The 19,406-nt window shown below is 44.5% G+C and overlaps 1 protein-coding gene across 1 annotated transcript in view; it reads right to left on the reverse strand.

Annotated features, from left to right (window-relative positions):
• The window catches only part of fbn1 (fibrillin 1), a 98,427-nt gene that overhangs the window by 32,084 nt on the left and 46,937 nt on the right, over window positions 1-19,406 (reverse strand). Inside the window, exons 20-36 of the mRNA XM_015953558.3 lie at window positions 19,188-19,313; window positions 18,974-19,099; window positions 18,771-18,890; window positions 13,613-13,750; window positions 12,988-13,038; window positions 12,760-12,885; window positions 12,444-12,671; window positions 12,228-12,353; window positions 10,807-10,935; window positions 10,070-10,195; window positions 9,319-9,444; window positions 9,108-9,230; window positions 7,675-7,800; window positions 6,937-7,062; window positions 2,367-2,489; window positions 1,982-2,104; window positions 1,774-1,899 (exon numbers count right to left, since the gene is read on the reverse strand). Of these exons, the coding sequence (XP_015809044.1) occupies window positions 1,774-1,899; window positions 1,982-2,104; window positions 2,367-2,489; window positions 6,937-7,062; window positions 7,675-7,800; window positions 9,108-9,230; window positions 9,319-9,444; window positions 10,070-10,195; window positions 10,807-10,935; window positions 12,228-12,353; window positions 12,444-12,671; window positions 12,760-12,885; window positions 12,988-13,038; window positions 13,613-13,750; window positions 18,771-18,890; window positions 18,974-19,099; window positions 19,188-19,313 (2,169 nt within the window). The remainder of the gene's footprint in view (window positions 1-1,773; window positions 1,900-1,981; window positions 2,105-2,366; window positions 2,490-6,936; window positions 7,063-7,674; window positions 7,801-9,107; window positions 9,231-9,318; window positions 9,445-10,069; window positions 10,196-10,806; window positions 10,936-12,227; window positions 12,354-12,443; window positions 12,672-12,759; window positions 12,886-12,987; window positions 13,039-13,612; window positions 13,751-18,770; window positions 18,891-18,973; window positions 19,100-19,187; window positions 19,314-19,406) is intronic.

Below are 19,406 nucleotides of genomic sequence, written 5' to 3' on the forward strand. Positions count from 1 at the left end.
ACATTTTTATTTTATAGGGCCTATGGGTTAGGATTAGGGACATACTGACCACTTTCCACACTTGACTACTTCCTTCTACAACTTCTCTCTTAATTGCATTATTTCCTGCCATTTCAGCTGTTAACTTTTCTTTAAGTGTTTCTCTCCCCCAGAAGAAGCTACAATGATGTTCTGCTGAGCTGTGGTGCCCTCATGGAGGGGCCATCGGCTTGAACACTGCTGCCAACCACTTAACATTCTTCCTCTCCTGATAAGAACATTTTACTTTCTTTAACATGGAATGTGCTACTACTACTAGTTCACTTGTTGAATCAATTATAGATTCACTAAGATTAAAACAATAAAGTTTATCTCTTACTAAATACAATATTTAGATAAGAAATCACAGTGTAACCATAGAAATATTACCTGGTATATATGTTGTGTGTGTGTGTGTGTGTGTGTGTGTGTGTGTGTGTGTGTGTGTGTGTGTGTGTGTGTGTGTGTGTGTGTGTGTGTGTGCGTGCGTGTCTGCTCTTGTCTTCTAGATCCCCAGTGAGTCGTGGTGGATGGCTGCTTATACTGAGCCAGGACCCTTTGGAGGTTTCTGCTTGTTAAAAGGGAAATTTCCTCTCCACTGTCGCTGCATGCTTGCTTAGGCCCTGTCCACACGTAGCCGGGGATCTGCCAAAACGTAGATATTTTTCTACGTTTTGGCCTGTCATCCACACGAAAACAGAGTTTTTTCACACGAAAACGGATCTTTTTAAAAACTCCGGCCTAAGTGAAGATCTGCGTTTTCTCCGTTTTGGGTGTCTGCGTGTGGACAGACAAAACCGGAGTTTTAAGGTCCGCAACGTCACTTTCCGTGACAAAAAAATGCTGACATCACGTGTGCGATCTGTGTTTACACTAGCCGGCATCATGGATGCCCTCAGAGCTGCGCTCTGTCACTACTCGATCCATCAATTGTCCAAGCGCTTTTTGCTTGTTTGTTTTTGCAAGTGTAATTACTGCTCCTTGCGGAAGACCACAGACGAAGGACGAGGTTAAGAACGGGGGAAGTACTGCCGCCTACAGGTCTGGCATGTCCTTAACAACGTATTTATCCGGGTACGTGTGGACAGAGTTTTTTTTTAAAACGAGGTGGTGTGGATGAAAGTTTTTGGAGGGGCGGATATTCGTTTTCAAAAAACCCGGCTACGTGTGGACTAGGCCTTAGTATGAGGATTGCTGTAAAGACACTGACACCAGTCAGTAACTTGATGTAATCTGCTGGGTTCCTTATACAGGAAACTTTTTACCGATTGGCTAAATGAACTGACCTGTATTGGAATGTTTACTATGTGAAGTGCCGTGAAATGACTCCTGTGATTTGGCGCTACATAAATAAACTGAATTGAATTCTGTTGAATTGAATTGAATGTGAAACACTAAATAATCGACAAATTCTGAGAAAACAATAAGATAAGATCAGTTACTGTAATCTGTTCTGTTCAAACTAAAAATATTAACGCTGAACTCTCAGATAAAGATCTCAGGGTTATTTGATTTAATTAACTTCCTACTAAAACAAAGATCTGCAGCCTTTCTTAATTTTTCCCAGCTGAAACTTCACACTCTAACCACTTTCTGTGTCTAAATCTCGATTTCACGAGTTAAAGGCAGCATCTGTTTGAACTGGCTGTTTCCTTAAACAGGAAACCAAACAGCCAGAACTTTTGACCCATTCAATACAACCTGAATGGACATGAGCACAGTTTCAAAGGACGGTCATGTTTAGCAGAGATGTACCCTCGCAGGCCTTTCCGTCAGAGGTGGTGATGAAGCCCATGTCGCACTCGCAGCGGAAGCCTCCAGGTAGATTCAGACAGTGGCCACTTTCACATAGGTTGCCGTTCTCGGCGCACTCATCGCTGTCTGCAGAGATGATCAGGAAACAGTTGTTAAAGAGGACTCTTTTGTAAAGCTAAACAGATGCTTACTGATTCGTTTGAGTGACCTGAGCAGAAGAATCCATCTCCAGAGAATCCCTCTTTGCACGCGCAGCGATATGAGCCCATGGTGTTGAGGCAGTTGGCGTTGCTGCTGCACATGTGGGTCCCATTTGAACACTCATCCAGGTCTAGAGCACAAACACAGTCACATATATGCAGACATGACACTTCGCATTCCTCCTTTTATTTCAAAGCCTAGGAAGTGCTGCATGTGTGCATACTTTCAGATCTTTTAATAGTTTTTATTTGTTTTTGGCCAAAAATAAATAAATGCTCTATTTATAATAAAATGATGATATGAACCCCTTGCTCTGGTATTTTTGTCCTTTTATATTGGGAAAACTACAGAAATGTTCTTTTTTCGCATGTATACATGCTTTAATAATTCACCTGAGCATTTGATGCCGTCGCCAATCCACCCTGGTGCACAGTTGCATTTGAAGCTGCCGGCTGTATTGGTGCAGGTTGCATGCCTGTCGCAGTTGTGGGCTCCGATCTCACACTCGTTGATATCTGAACAAGAGAGAAAGAAAAATCAGAATAAAGGAAAACAGGCTCAGCTCTGATGGTCCGGTCTGCGTTCTCGTTCCACTGGGCTTCTTGGCCCTGTGAAACAATTATTCACGGAGAGTTGTATTTCAGGACACAAAGACTTTGAGGCATTCCCATGATCTCTGAATCTAACAGCCATCCTATGAGTGTTTAATAAGCTGGATATTCAACACATTCTCACACCCAAAGTGTCAAAATATGACGCGTGTGACCAAGCCTCAATATATGACGATTCGGGATGCCCCAGCGTGTCAGGAAAGAACGATCAGGGACACGCAGGTACATGTGGCCCCACTGGCGTCCGTATTTGACGCCCGCAGTCACACGGACATTATTCCACGATTTAACCTTCCCCTCACCCCAATCCTAACCTTAACTCAGTAACTCAGCTGAGTTAAGGTTAGAATGGGGGTGGGGGGAAGGTTAAGTAGTTCACAAGTCGGTCTAATGTCCGTCTCACCGCGGGCGTCGGACAACCACGCTCTGGGACAATGCGTCCTCAGTGCGTCCTCTCATGATGCGCTGGGGCATCCCGATTCGTCATATATTGAGGCTTGGTCACACACGTCACATTTTGACGCTTTGGGTGTGAGAATGTGTTGGGATATTCATTGTTCAAATATGCCCAGAGAGCCATAAAACAGAACACGTGGAAGAACTAAACACTTATTTGCTGAAGCTCTATCTGATCTATTGAACTGTGGGTTATGTAAGGTGAATACATTTATCTTCACTTAAGAATTCTGCATCATATTAGAAACAAGTCTTTAATGCTTGTGTTTAGGTTACACAATGCTAAGCATGCCACATTCATAGATTTAAATCTACAATTGCAAATCTGCAAAACAAGCCAGTTTAAAACATGTTTTTCATGCCTCTTAACAATGTTCTAACATAGTATAGGTGTAAATATGTTGTGGGGATAAAAAGTAATAATAATAATGAAGTGGTTCTCTCGCATTAGTCTTAAAACCTCATCCAATAACACGGCTCAGACCAAAACCATTGGACCATCTGGTTGTCGGTCTCGCCGAACCGCCACACTTCTGCACTTCCCTGGGTCCCTACGCAATCATGCCTTTTACAACAGAACACCACTGGTGTGAGAGGTTCTCCCCGCAATAATATCAGAGAAGGAGAACAGCCGGCTGCTACCACTTTAAATTTAGGACAGACTTCCAGAGTCCCAAAAAGAAAACCACCGTTTGAAGTCACGGACAACAAAAAACATTTGGACCTAGAGAACAATGACTGGTGTTTAGTACTATCTTGTTTACCCTGGCAACACGGGTTTCCAGGACGGAACGACTGCCGACGGGAGGGGCGAGTGTTCCACGAAAGTGTTTGCGTTTAAAAGATAGCTTGTGTAAATTAGCTTCTGCAGCGTTAATGTTTATTAAGCACCATTACAACAAAATTCTAACAAGGATCCCTTATTCCACACACTCGAACCTCCTGTGTGTGGTATTGGGTCATAATAAATAGGTGACAAAATAAAGAGTGAACAATTACTATTTGCTACTATTAAATTCCCTCATTCCTATGAATCTGTTTATAATCCTGTAGGGTAGAGCTAATAAAGATCCCTATACAGCAGCTGGCGGTGATAAGAGGTCTAAATGTTCAACACTTGCTTCTCAGGCAGCCCTCACATGAATGGGACAAAGGAAAAAAAGTTGGCAGCAACACAACAATGATGACCACTAATCTGAACCAAAACAACCGTATAAAACGCAAACCTCGCTTTGACTCGCTGCAGCTTTGTTAGCGAGGCACAAGTATGTGGCGTGACCCTGTACATCAAAAGGAGACATGCAATGAACCCAATCAAGATGTTAGGACTTAACAGCCAATGAGACACACTCCTATGTGTGTGTCAGTCTTTGTGAGGGTAGTAATTCAAAACAGTTTCAATTAGAGATCATGGCACTGCTGGTTTACAGCCTTCCTGAGGACAGGGTATGGTATATTTACACTACATTTGATGACAAAGTTAATATGAGGGCTGGCAGTGAACGAATCTCCCTGGATTACGGGCAGAATTAATGATCATTTCCCTCCCGCAAGCCTTTGATAACAGGGAGGGCACACACGCAAGCACACACACACATGTATGAGTGTGTCAGCCGTTGCAATGATGCCATAGATGAAGTTTAACAAGGATGACAGATTAAATAACTGCATAAGAGGATAGCAGAAAATTATACATATGTCTAATTTCTACTCTTTTGACATCCATGAGGATTTTTATCTCTCATCATCTGTTTATATATTTTCCACCACTCTTGTCCAAATGACTAACATTTACATATCTAGCTGCTCTAAAAAAGGAACCTCCCCATTTATAAGGGCGACGGTAGCAGAGGAGTTAAAGCTTCAATAGCAAACAAGCTGGCTTTACAACACAAACACTGTAATGGAGCTCTCACCCCACCTGCCAAGTATCCTCCCCAGGCCATGGAATCCACATTAGAAAAGGAGAGCGCGAAACACCAGTCGCCGATTTCTAGGTCCAAACGTCTTTTGTTGTCCGTGACTTCAAATGGTGTTTTTTTTTGGGACTCTGGTAGTTTGTCTTAAAGTTGAAGTGGTAGCAGCCGGCTGTTTCTCCTTCTCTAGTACGATTGAGCTGAGAACCTCTCACACCAGTGGTGTTCTGTTGTAAAATGTGCAAGCATGTAAGGAGGACCCAGGTAAATGCAGAAGCGCGGTGGTTGAGTGAGACAGACAACCAGATGGTCCAATCGTTGGTTTTGGACCGTTATTGGCTGAGGGTTTTAGAGAAATGCCACAGAGCTACTTCATGAATATTCCTTTTTAATATCCACTAAATGTTTATAGCTATGCTATGTTAGAATGTTAGAGGCACAAAAAATGTTTAAACCATCTTGTTTTGTAGATTTTCTACTGTAGCTTTAAAGGGAGACTAGGCAGTTTTGGCTTGCTTTTAGCACCCTCTAGTGTCCGTTTGTAGAACCGAAAGCAAAACATATCCCCTCACTGTACGCTGTACAGCTGACATGTCTCCCCAGCCTTCATTAGTGCCTCTAGAAGTGATTCCTCGCTAAATTAAACAAATCAGCTGTGTTCATGATCTAAAACATGCAGGAAAGGTTTCTACTCGTGCTCTCTGCTCAGCTATTTAAACCCTTCTGTACCACTACCACTCCAGTCACGGAGTTTTAACTCACAGCCAACTTAGAAATTATACCTAACTTATCGTTAATACATATATATTTTATTTCATTAAAGATACTTCAACCGTGAATAAGACTAAACCTGTAACTAATATATTTAGTTTAATTTTCAATTTTTCTGAAAGAGTAAGGCATGAGTCCTCGTGGTAAATATCCTCCAGCACATCAAGTACAAAAATGATTTTAAACTTGATTTAATGTTGAGAAGCATCTGTTTCAAAACCAGCACACACCCTACATTTTAAAGGGCTTGAATGTGTTCTGAGTGCCTTTGAGCAACATTAAAAGAACAACTGGCTCAAATCAGGACTTTGTCAACCTAATCAATAAAAGGAATTCAACATGGAGAGTTCATTGCCTGCACATTGTTTCTGCAATAACATGAAAGGGGATCTTTTTAAAAGGGAAAAAAGTAACAAGTTTTGTTCACTTGTCTACAACACCCTGCCTGGCTGAGAGGGATTAAGTCATGATTTTCTGTTCTGGGGCTGAAATTCCAAACGAGTGATTCAGAACTAATAACTCGGCTGCAACACCAGGCTTCTGAACACAAGGAGAAAACTATACGGATATTTTAATGGGATTAGAATGAGTGTGTGTGTGTGTGTGTGTGTGTGTGTGTGTGTGTGTGTGTGAGTGTGTGAGAGCGAATCCAACGTCTGAGAAATGTGTTTATTTGCATCTTAAGTTCGACATGCTGGCTGCCTCGTTTTCAAGGCGAGGCCAGATAGAGTCACTGGCCAAAGGAACAACTAGCGCCTAATCACAAAGTAAGTGGTTTTATACATCAGTGTCAGCTCTCGCTGCATGACGAGTGGGTCCAAGCAAGTAAAAGGACCATTTCAGCTGAACAGACTATTTATGTGTTTTGGAGCCGTTACAGGTGGAGATGCTGCTAAATGTTTCCAACCATAACGTAATGTTTAACTGACCTTAATGAAAGAGCAACACAAGAATAAACAAAGGTGCAATGTGATGCAAGATAGTGATCTCAGTGCTTCTGCTGCTGCTGCAGGAGGCTGCACGTGTGCATTGACGTACATTTGAAAGCGGCATGTTTCTCATCATGTCAGACAGGAGTTTGTGCGTGAGTGTGAGTAAGACCAGAGCTGCTTCTGGTTAGCCAGACATTCTCCCAGCATCCTCTCTTCCTGATGTTCATTCACTCATGCAAATATGGCTCTCTCCGCTTGTTTTCGTGTTTCGCTCACCTGTGCAGCCTGTGCTCCCCTTGCGAACAGAATACCCCAGATCACAATGACAGATGAAGGATCCCTTCGTGTTCTCGCAGTTCCCACTCAGACAGATGTTTGGGTTCAGCTCACACTCATCCACATCTAGACAGAGCAGGGAATAAAGACACGGAGAGCAGAATATTAGTTTAATAAACAGAGCCACAATAAAGAAAAAGGTTTATGACGATCACCAAAAGCTTTAGTTGGTTCTGTCTGCCAAAAAGGTTTTTGTAAGCTGTGCTAAAGGAACGTGAGTCACAACAAAACCCACGTCCTACACTATACAGCGGCTATAAAACTAGTTTGCTTTGAATAAATAAAGCCGTAACCGAGTGCGTGTTTATGTAGACCCACTCCTTACATCACAGATGACAAGCTCTTGTTTTCTCACTTAGTGGAACCAGACGTCTAAATGTCAAACATTCCTTCTCCCTCAGCCGAAATAACACAATGTTCACTAACTTATAAATCAACAACAGCATCACTCCCTCATAGATCTGAGTCATCAGGCCTCATGACTCACACGCTGGATACCCTTGAAGTCCATCATCAATTGTTTCAGTAAATCTCAGAGATCTCGACCCTCCTGGATCTAATAAGTTCCGAAGCGTGTGTGTGTGTGTGTGTGTGTGTGTGTGTGTGTGTGTGTGTGTGTGTGTGTGTGTGTGTGGAGCTTCAGAGTTTTGTTTTGAAGCAAAGCTATGCAGGCGTTACCCAGGCAGGTCTTCAAATCCTCCGAAGACATGAAGCCATCAAAGCACAAACACTGGTAGGTCCCTGGGGTGTTGGTGCACTGGCCTCCATCACAGATGCCGAGGCTCTCCTCACACTCATCGATGTCTGAGGTTTACAGAAGAGCAAATTAAAGCTAAAGTAAGGAAAAAACGAACATTGAGGTGTAGGAGTTCACTCAACATGCAACATAACAAATGTAGATATTTCTTAGCCCATGTAAGTTCATAATACAGGAAAAACGATTTTTCGGCATGTTGCTCTTGTGTGTGTGACAGGAACAGGTGTGTGTGTGTGTGTGTGTGTGTGTGTGTGTGTGTGTGTGTACTATAAACTAAGTATAATGTTTATAACAGAACAATATCTGAATGATTTTGACTAATTGTTGCTGTATGGTTGATCAAAGCATAAAATAAATGTGCTGAAAGTAGGTGAGCTAGTGTAAGCCTCACATTCCACTAAATTTTCCACTTTTCCACTTTTCAACATAGAAACAATAAAATCTACAGAAATGAGGCATTAGTTTACTAAAGGCTGTCTGAGCAGAATGAGCTATTCCACTGTGAAAAGCAATAATACAGCGCTGAGGTAACGTTCTGAAGAAAAGGACCAAAATAATCTCGTATGAATGAGTACATTTTATTTTTGATCTGAATTAAATTGAAAACTCGTTCATTTCATGTGGTGATTTTATGAACTATTGACTGAATTTACAGAAAATAATTCATATTGTTTAATTATTATTATTATCAAGACGGAATCTTGAAGGTTTAGTTGGAAGCACCTGGAGGTCTCTTGTTTTCCTTGAAGACATTTCGCCTCTCATCCAAGAAACTCCGTGCATTCTGAAGAACGCACGAAAACGAGAAAAGTCCCCTTTGTTTCCAACTAAACCTTTAAGATCATCATCATGCCCTGGACGAATGAGAATCCAAACAAACCTATCAAGATAAAAAGACTTTATTCTAGAAATGTTTTGATCCTATTGCACAGCCTCGCTCCACTTCCTAGTGTATGTTGCTCAATTGGTGAGCTTGCGTCACAAAATAAACATTAAATACAGCATTACTCTGAAATTACAGCTGAGTTTCTGGTGGTGGAATTAAAGGAGTCAGGCCCCAGAACCTGCCGTCACACTCACACTCAACCTGCTTTGAAGCAAAAAGAAATAATAGCCAAAGAAACAACATCTTTCATTTCCCTTTGAGCATTTCAAAGATTTAGAGCTTTAAGTTGATGTTTCTCTCAAACATGTCAGCCTAATCACAGCTGCTTCTGTCTATTCTGTACACAGCCTTTCATGTTTTCTGCTTTTAGGTGCGTCTTTTTGAGCAAAGCTGCTGATGAGAGGAGGAAAGTTGGTATGTAAAGAAGGCTTAGACAAGAGTAGAGGACAAGGGCACAGAGCTACTCACCAGTGCAGGTCCTCAGGTCGGGCATCAGAGCATAACCGCTGTGGCAGCTGCACTCATAGCTGCCCTCTGAGTTTGTGCAGAAAGTCTCACAGCCGCCGTTTTCGATCGTACACTCATCGATGTCTGAGAGAAACAAGACACCAAGAACAAATCTTAACAGAAATCCCCTGATCTGTGTTTGAACTCCAACAGTCCCATTCCCAGAGCGTACCGACACAGTCCAGCCTGTCTTCGGTGGATTTGTATCCCGTGTTGCACGAACACTGGTAGCGGCCGATCATGTTAACACATTGTCCATTCCTGCACAGCCTGTCGCTCAACTCACATTCATTTATATCTATGAGAGAACAAAGAGATCACCAGGTTAATAGAAATTAAACATAACAGTGTGGTGAGTACAGCTAAATTGAAAGGCTCTTAGTAGACGCTAATAATAAGAATGGATAAATTAAAAAAAAGAGAATAAGTATTATTGAGTAATGGAGATCAATTACTAAAAAATAATAAAATCTCTATTTGAGTTTTAGTTTTGAAGTGTGAAACAGTAAAATGAGAACCTTATGTGAAAATGCTTTGTTGTGCCTCAGAACAAATTTTTACGGTTCCTCTAAGTCCAAAACTCAGATTTCAACAGAACTTGTCTCTAAGTTTTAGGCTGCCGGGAGTCTAAATGATTCTTAATAATCACTAATCTTTAACGATTAACTCAAACCTCCATAGCTTGCTGATTCATTTTAGCTTATGTGATATTTTTTCATTCTTGGTCAGATTATACGTCAGTTAGATGCTATGATAAAAACGTGTTCTTGATTTTCTCCTTTGAGAAATGTCTAAAGCTCACACACACACAAGGTGGGTGATAGAAAGCTCACTTATCTCTGATATTTATGTAAAGTGTGTTGCTTTCTACATGTCATCCACATCAAGTGAAAAAACAGACGAAAACTGATTTCACTACTCACCTAGACAGCCCGACCCATCAGGAGCGACCGAATGTCCGTCAGGGCACACACACTGGAAGCTGCCCTCTGTGTTCACACACTCACCTCCACGACACAACAGAGGGTTCCTCTCACACTCGTCAATGTCTGACACACACACACACACACACACACACACACACACACACCATCAACAAGTGCAGATAGTCAGCGTATGAGTTTAGTCACGGGTGGTCTAAGTTGGGGGGGTTGCTGCCGTGTATTGTCTGTGACAGCGGGGGAGGATGCTTGGCTTGGCCGGGGGCCAAGCAAGCAGGCTTATAAAGCGCTGGGGAAATCCTGCATGCATATAAGTCTGAAAATGGCTAAGAAGAGCAGGAAGTATTGTAGTTGTACACAAGTCACTTTTCCATCATGAAGCCCAAATTAGTAGCATTTATTTTTTTTAGCTTTTGTGACATTTGAGCAGTTTGAAATGACACTTTTCCACAAGTCACATGGCACAGTCTCATTTTTCACAAAAACGTGCATCATAAAGCAATGAACACAGCCTCTTAATATGTGATTACATCATCCACCTCAGGAGTAGGCTGCTTTGGCTCTGGCACGTCTGTTTAATCACCTCATCAGGAGTTTATGACCCACCAGGGAGCGATGGTTAGGTTGGGTTTCGGGACTGGGACTGTGTGGCAGAACCTCCCAGTATATGGACACTATTACCGGCCCTGTACTCTCAGATAATTCAACTGCTGACTCACCCATGCAGTTTTTCATCATCATGAAGCCACTTTCATAGCCGTCGAAGCACTCGCATTCAAAATCCCCCGGCGTGTTAACACACCTGCCCTGTCCACACAGGTCTGGAGATATTCGGCACTCGTCGATGTCTACAGAGGAGAGATAAAAACATGTACACACCAGACTTTGTTTTAACGTGAAAAAAAAACCATTCCCACACTGAAAAAATAATTACTTGTGCTGCTGATTGTCCTCCAAGATCAGATTAGCAGAAAAGACCAAAAGACTGCAGTATGAAGTTTAAGTGAAGAGCAGAACAGACCATGAAAGCACAAAACATTTCAGAAGGAGCTACTACTTAAAAGGAAGGCTATAAAACGGGATTAAATGGAGATAAAGTGGCTCCTCCAGCAGATTCCCGTGCAGTCTAAAAGGTTTGGAGCTTTATGTTTGAAACCACATTCAGAAACATTTAACACAAAGACTTCAGGCTGGAATCTCACTGGATTCGGGTTAACAGGTCCCAGGTATCTTTTACTTACAAGGAGTCAGTCAAATATTTCAGAATAAATAAACTGTAATGCAATTTAAACCTCAAGTGATGTGTGCACATTTCAGCTCAGAGGTAATGTAGCTAACCAGACAGCATGGGACCTGCTCCAACGTGTCCAGAACAGCCAGATTCCCATTAGGCTGAAGGAGATGAAGGAGATGGATGTAGGTGGTTTAACACCGGTTTACTGTAACTAGTGCCAGCCGGATGGATTGTGCCAAGGTGAATGATGAGGAAAAACTAAATGTGCTGAAAGACACCAGAGTTGCAGACTTCAGGTAAAAACAACAAATGGTTTCTGAGTATTCGTGACTGTTTCAAAGTCAACGCTGCCCTCGTTTGTACTGATTTGTGTTAATAAAAGTATCGTAACTGTTGATTTCAAGACAAGTTAGACTTAACACTTCTTGGATGAGTGCATATCACCTACAGACATGGCATTCAAGACCTTTAAAAACTGACACCATCTTCAATTGGGAAATATTGGAATTGTGGCCATTTTTGTGTCTTTAAAGGTCTACCAGCTGAGGCGGCCATCTTGGATCAGGTTTTTCAAAACTTGAAACCGTGCTTCAACTCTGCATGTCTTTCTAACTTGTCCAACTTTTCTTAGTCAAATTCTAAAAAGAATCAGATTAACATATTACCAACACAGTACTTACCCTCACCGTAGCTTTACACCAGTTAGGTTCATCGATCAGTTTGATATTTCCCAAAAGTGGGTGCATTTTATTTGTTTTGTTGTTTTTCAATGGCACCCTTGCTGACACCTTCAATTTGTCAAAAATTCCTTACACCCTTGCAGCATATGACATGAAAAATGGTAAACGCATGATCTATACAAAGCTAGATGTTCTCCACTTGGTGTCTCCAAAATAAAATGCTCACCAGTGCAATTTCTCTCGTCAGAGTCCAGAGCGTACCCGCTATCGCAGCGACAACGGAAGCTGCCAATGGTGTTTCTGCACCTCCCGTTGGAGCACAGCGTGTTTATCATCCTGCACTCATTTATGTCTATAGTATGGAACAAAAAGATTAAATCAGGTCATGAACTACTCAGAAGACAGCCAATGTGGTCTATGTGGTCCACGAGCAGCACAATACCTTTGAGGAAGGGTTTGCCATTGATGAAGTCACCTCTATGTGAGAAGCCGGGGCCTCGAGGACAAAGTTGGGCAAACTCTGAAGATCCCTCTTCTGGACACTCGTCACATTCAGGACCCCAGGCGACGCCCACGGAGCAGCAGCAAGCGTCCACGCGGTGCTTCCCAGATATAGCCAATCCACAACGCTCATCATCATGAGTGAGGTAACAGTGTTCAGTGCGCAGGTCTGAAAGACAAACGTGTAATTTGCATGAACCAATTATAAAAATAAAAACTAGTTTAAAGCTGATAAAAGAGAAACTTTGAGGACTTACCAATGCACATCCTCCCACTGACATCAACAGTCATTCCTGGAGGGCACTGGCAGAAAAAGGAGCCTTGTGTGTTGACGCATTTGCCATTAATGCAAACACCTGGAAACACCTGACACTCATCGACGTCTGAGAGGGAAGAGAGCAACAACAAGTTCAGTGCTGCACAATACATCGCTGAATAGACAAGCGTGGTGTTTTGAATCAAGATGTCCTCAAAGCAACTCTTACCCTCACAGGCATTTCCTTTGACTCTTGCAAAGCCTTTACCACATATTGGATCTGAAAAGAGAAACACCCACCACCAGTGAATATAGCTATCAGAAGAAAAAATAAAACACACTAAAAGCAAAACGATTAGATATCAAAAGCAGTTTTTTTAATCTGGTAAAAACACATCTGGTTTCATGTTTAATGTTAGTCCAAATAAAAACTTTAAATCACTCCTAACATCCATGCTTACATTTTCAGAAATAAAAGCTACAATGAAGTCAAAGTTTTAGCAGAAATGAAGACTTATGGCAATAATAAAGATAAAGTGTGTTGATACAAATTTTGTGTGTAAAATGACAAACGTATTCAATAAAATGAATAATAATAATAATAATAATAATAATAACATAATAATTATAATAATATAATAATTAATAAAAATTATGCAAGAATATTGCATAAATGTGCTATTGCTTACATAAATATCCTGTGTGCAAAAATAATAAAAAAACATTGCAATGTGCTGTTTGGACATTTTATTACATGTTTAAGAAAAAAATAACTATAAAATATGTTTGTTTTGCTTTAGTTTACATTGTGTCTCCCATTAAAATGTTAAAGTGAATCTGAATACTAACTATACCTTTTTCACATTTGGCACATGGACTATTCCAGGCTTCTCCCAGTGTGGCGCAGCAGTGGGATTTCAGCGTGGCTCCGTTGATGTTCACCTCACAGCGGTTATTGACTATCTTCAACCAGCAGGTGCTCTTAGTTGTCTCTGTTTAATAAAAAATAATATCTGTTGTTACTGAACAGGAACTGAGACAGATAATACGTCAGCACAGAAACAGTAGACAGAGCTCATTAAAATGCATCCTGACATCAAGCTTGTTTTCCCCGTGTAGCCTTGGGCACAAAACTGCATGGTAGTATAATACATTTATCAGACATAAAGGGTGGGTTTACTCGTTTATTCACTACATAGGTAGTGTTCTCTAGTGTACATAAATGCCTTATGAGTCATTACAATAAAAAGCTACGATGCTCCTGTTCTGAGAAGCAGAAGTTAGTTGGTGCAGAGGTGGGCTGAAAACAGCTGGATTGCTTCGTCTTCGTCTTCGTCTTCCTCCGCTTATCCGGGTCCGGGTCGCGGGGGCAGCATCCCAACTAGGGAGCTCCAGGCCGTCCTCTCCCCGGCCTTGTCCATCAGCTCCTCCGGCAGGACCCCAAGGCGTTCCCGGACCAGATTGGAGATGTAACCTCTCCAACGTGTCCTGGGTCGACCCGGGGGCCTTCTGCCGGCAGGACATGCCCGAAACACCTCCCAGGGGAGGCGTCCAGGAGGCATCCTGACCAGATGCCCAAACCACCTCAACTGGCTCCTTTCGATCCGGAGGAGCAGCGGTTCTACTCCGAGTCCCTCCCGAATGTCCGAGCTCCTCACCCTATCTCTAAGGCTGAGCCCGGCCACCCTACGGAGGAAACTCATTTCGGCCGCTTGTATCCGCAATCTCGTTCTTTCGGTCATTACCCAAAGCTCATGACCATAGGTGAGGATTGGGACGTAGATCGACCGGTAAATCGAGAGCCTGGCCTTCTGGCTCAGCTCCCTCTTCCCCACGACAGATCGGCTCAGCGTCCGCATCACTGCAGACGCCGAACCAATCCGCCTGTCGATCTCCCGATCCCTCCTACCCTCACTCGTGAACAAGACCCCGAGATACTTAAACTCCTCCACTTGAGGTAGGACCTCTCCCCCGACCCGGAGGTGGCAAGCCACCCTTTTCCGGTCGAGAACCATGGTCTCAGATTTGGAGGTGCTGATCCTCATCCCAGCCGCTTCACATTCAGCCGCGAACCTACCCAGCAAGAGCTGAAGGTCAGAGCTGGATGAAGCTAGGAGGACCACATCATCCGCAAAAAGCAGAGACGAGATTCTCCTGCCACCAAACTCGACACACTCCACACCACGGATGCGTCTAGAAATTCTGTCCATAAAAGTGATAAACAGAACCGGTGACAAAGGGCAGCCCTGGCGGAGTCCAACCCTCACTGGGAACAGGTCCGACTTACTACCGGCTATGCGGACCAAACTCACGCTCCTCTGGTAAAGGGACTGAATGGCCCTTAACAGAAAGCTACCCACCCCATACTCCTGGAGCGTCCCCCACAGGGTGCCCCTGGGGACACGGTCATAAGCCTTCTCCAAATCCACAAAGCATATGTGGATTGGTTGGGCAAACTCCCATGCCCCCTCCATCACCCTTGCAAGGGTATAGAGCTGGTCCACAGTTCCACGGCCAGGACGAAAACCACATTGCTCCTCCTCTATCTGAGATTCAACTATCGATCGGACCCTCCTCTCCAGTACCTTGGCGTAGACCTTTCCAGGGAGGCTGAGGAGTGTGATCCCCCTATAGTTGGAACACACCCTCAGGTCACCCTTCTTAAAGATGGGGACCACCACCCCGGTCTGCCACTCCCTAGGAACTGCCCCCGATGACCACGCAATGTTGTAGAGACGTGTCAACCATGACAGCCCTACAACATCCATAGCCTTGAGATACCCAGGACGAACCTCATCCGCCCCCGGGGCTCCGCCGCTGTGTAGTTGTTTGACTACCTCAGCAACTTCTGCCCCCGAAATCGGACAGTCCATCCCCAGGCCTCCCAGCTCTGGTTCCTCCTCGGAATGCGCATTGGTGGGATTGAGGAGCTCCTCAAAGTATTCCTTCCACCGTCCGACTATAGCCTCAGTTGACGTCAGCAGCTCCCCATCCCCACTGTAAACAGTGTGAGCGAGTTGCTGCCTTCCTCTCCTGAGGCGCCGGACAGTTTGCCAGAACCTCTTTGGAGCCGATCGATAGTCTTTCTCCATGGCCTCACCAAACTCCTCCCACGCCCGAGATTTTGCCTCGGCAACTGCCACTGCTGCACCCCGCTTGGCTATCCGGTACCTGTCTGCTGCCTCCGGAGACCCACAGACCAGCCACGCCCTGTAGGCCTCCTTCTTCAGCCTGACGGCTCCCCGAACCTCTGGTGTCCACCAGCGGGTACGGGGGTTGCCACCACGACTGGCACCGGCCACCTTACGACCACAGCTAGCAACAGCCACCTCGACAATCGCAGAGTGGAACAAGGCCCACTCGGACTCAATGTCCCCCACTGCTCTCGGGACGTGGTCAAAGCTCTGCCGGAGGTGGGAGTTGAAGACCGTCTTGACAGGTTCTTCTGCCAGGCGTTCCCAGCAGACCCTCACTATGCGTTTGGGTCTGCCAGGTCTACGCGGCATGTTCCCTTGCCATCTGATCCAACTCACCACCAGGTGGTGATCAGTTGACAACTCCGCCCCTCTCTTCACTCGGGTGTCCAAAACATACGGCCGCAGGTCAGATGATACGACTACAAAATCTATCATCGACCTGTGACCTAGGCTGCCCTGGTACCAAGTGTACCGGTGGGCATCCTTATGTTCGAACATGGTGTTCGTTATGGCCAAACTGCGGCTTGCACAGAAGTTCAATAACAAAACACCGCTCGAGTTCAGATTAGGTGGGCCGTTCCTCCCAATCACACCCCTCCAGGTCAAGCTGTCATTGCCCACGTGAGCATTGAAGTCCCCCAGCAGGACAATAGAGTCCCCTGATGGAGCACTATCTAGCACTCGTCCCAGGGACTCCAAAAAGGGTGGGTACTCTGAACTGATATTTGGCCCATAAGCACAAACAACAGTCAGGACCCGTTCCCCGACCCGAAGGCGCAAGGAAGCTACCCTCTTGTCCCCCGGGGTGAACCCCAACACACAGGCAGAGAGTCTCGGGGCTAACAAAAAGCCAACCCCAGCCCTCCGCCTCTCACCCGGAGCAACTCCAGCAAAGTAGAGTGTCCAACCCCTCTCCAGGTCTCGGGTTCCAGAGCCAATGCAATGTGTCGAGGTGAGTCCGACTATATCTAGCCGGTACCGCTCAACCTCTGCCACAAGCTCCGGCTCCTTCCCCGCCAGCGAGGTGACGTTCCATGTCCCAAAAACTAGTTTTCTTGTCCGGGGATTGGACCGCCAAGGCTCCCGCCTTGGTCTGCCACCCGATTCGCATTGCACCGGACCCTTCATGTTCCTCCTGCGGGTGGTGGGTCCACAGTTGGACGAGCCCATGTATCCGGTTCGGGCTGGGCCCGGCCGGGCCCCATGGGCGAAAGCCCGGCCACCAGGCGCTCGCTCACGGGCCCCAACCCCAGGCCTGGCTCCAGGGTGGGACCCCGGTAACCCTCCGGGCCGGGTACTCCGACTCTTCGTTTTAACCGCCATGAAAGATCCTTCGAACCGTTCTTTGTCTCACCCTTCACCTAAGACCAATTTGTCATGGGAGACCCTACCAGGGACACTAAGTACCCCAGACAACATAGCTCCTAGGATCATTAGGGCACTCAAACTCCTCCACCACGATAAGGTGACGGTTCAAGGAGGAGCAGCTGGATTGCTCATTCTTATTAATGATATGCTCACACCTCGCTTCTGATTGGCTTACAGAACGGGTTCAGCCATGTTGTAAGTCATTACAACATGGGCGACGGTGGCACAGGAGTTAAGTGCTCGCCCCGTAATCGGAAGGTTGCTGGTTCGAGTCCCGCTCAGTCTGTCGCTGTCGTGTCCTTGGGCAAGACACTTAACCCACGTTGCCTGCTGGTGGTGGTCGGAGGGACTGGTGGCGCCAGTGCTCGGCAGCCTCGCCTCTGTCAGTGCGCCCCAGGGCAGCTGTGGCTACATTGTAGCTCATCCCCAACAGTGTGTGTGAATGGGTGAATGACTGATTGTGTTGTAAAGCGCCTTGGGGGGTTCTAGGACTCTAGAAGGCGCTATATCAAATACAGGCCATTTACCATTATCACCAACACACTCTCCGCTCTCTCTCCTCGCTGCAAATACATTTTAAAAAAGCCTTCCTGTGGGCGGGCTTGAGCTAAGATGGGCAAAGCCATGAATGCAAATTAAGAGTGTGATGTCACAGGGTGAGGATTTTCATATTCTAGCATTTCACCATCTATTTTCTATCAGAAGCTAATGCAGGAGATGGGTTTAGGAGACTATTTTTAGGTTCGGCCTGCATGAAAAACTCAAGAGACCAATTTTAATCAGAAATAGTAATTATAAAGTGTTTTTTCAGTCAACCACACTTTTTAAAATATTTTTTATATTTAAAAAAATATTGTTTTTGTGAAGCGCCTCATGATTTTTATCTTGAGAGGTGCTATATAACCGACAATTTTTTTTTCTTTACTCCTTCCCGTTTTCTATGATCATCATAAGCTCTTCATCTTACTCTCCCTCTGGTTTCTCTTACCGCTATGGGGAGCAGAGCGTCCTCTACTCATTAGGAGCACTGACTCTTTTACTTTATTAAGCCACAGCACAAAACACATCTGTTCAAGCAGACATATACCATTTAGATGCACATCAGTTAGAGATTTTAACTGATTTTGTCTCTTTTGCACTGATTTTGCGGTTAACTTTCAATATTTGTCTAAAAAATTCTTATTTCTGTTTTTATCTCTGTAATGTGACCTTGGGTCTTTAGAATGGCACTCGCAAATAAAAATTATTATTGTTATTAATAATAACTCAGTGGGGTAGGGTACAGATTGTGATAAAGGATGTCTCATGCTCTGAATCTGAGCCAGAATATCACCTACCATAGTCCTTAAAACTGGCTGTTTGAAACATCAGAGATTCAAATACAACTGTTGCAAAACTGTTGAGCAAAGAGCACATTTCCTATTTGTTAAAAAGGGTGTTTACCTACCTATACACTCCAGCCCCGTGTTGTCCAAGGAACTGCCTGCTGAACACGTACACACGAAGGACCCCTGGCTGTTATTACAGTCTCCGTTAATGCAGGGACTAGACTCACACTCGTCCACATCTGTGGGGACAAAAAACAGACACTTGCCTGAAAATAACTATTCCAGAGAAAATGAACAAACAACAAAGGAGTGCGTCTCTGACCCTCGCACACGTCCGTCTCTGGGTCAAAGCGAAATCCTTTAGGACACTGACAGGTGAAACTCCCGGGCGTGTTCCTGCACAGACCGTTGTCACACAGCAGCCTGTTCATCAGACACTCATCGATATCTGAAAGGCATCCCATGCAAAAGAGGTCACTTCCCTGTTTTTTATGTTTTCTGTGACAATATAAATATTGGGAGAGTGATGGACCTACCAACACAGTTTTTGCCTGAAAGGTCTACCTCAAAGCCTTCATTGCAGGTGCATTTGTATGTCCTCAGCATGTTTTCACACACTCCGTTCTGACAGATGTCAGGGTCAAGGGCACATTCGTTGATATCTGAGAAGGCAAAGAATGAGCTGTAAACAAGGCAAGTAGAAATGTAAACAAAGCTGCCTTTAACTAAAGCAGCACTGTATAATAATGTGTGTG

The sequence above is a fragment of the Nothobranchius furzeri genome, chromosome 9 (genome assembly GCF_043380555.1).
Source record: "Nothobranchius furzeri strain GRZ-AD chromosome 9, NfurGRZ-RIMD1, whole genome shotgun sequence".
NCBI classification, from domain to species: Eukaryota; Metazoa; Chordata; class Actinopteri; order Cyprinodontiformes; family Nothobranchiidae; genus Nothobranchius; species Nothobranchius furzeri.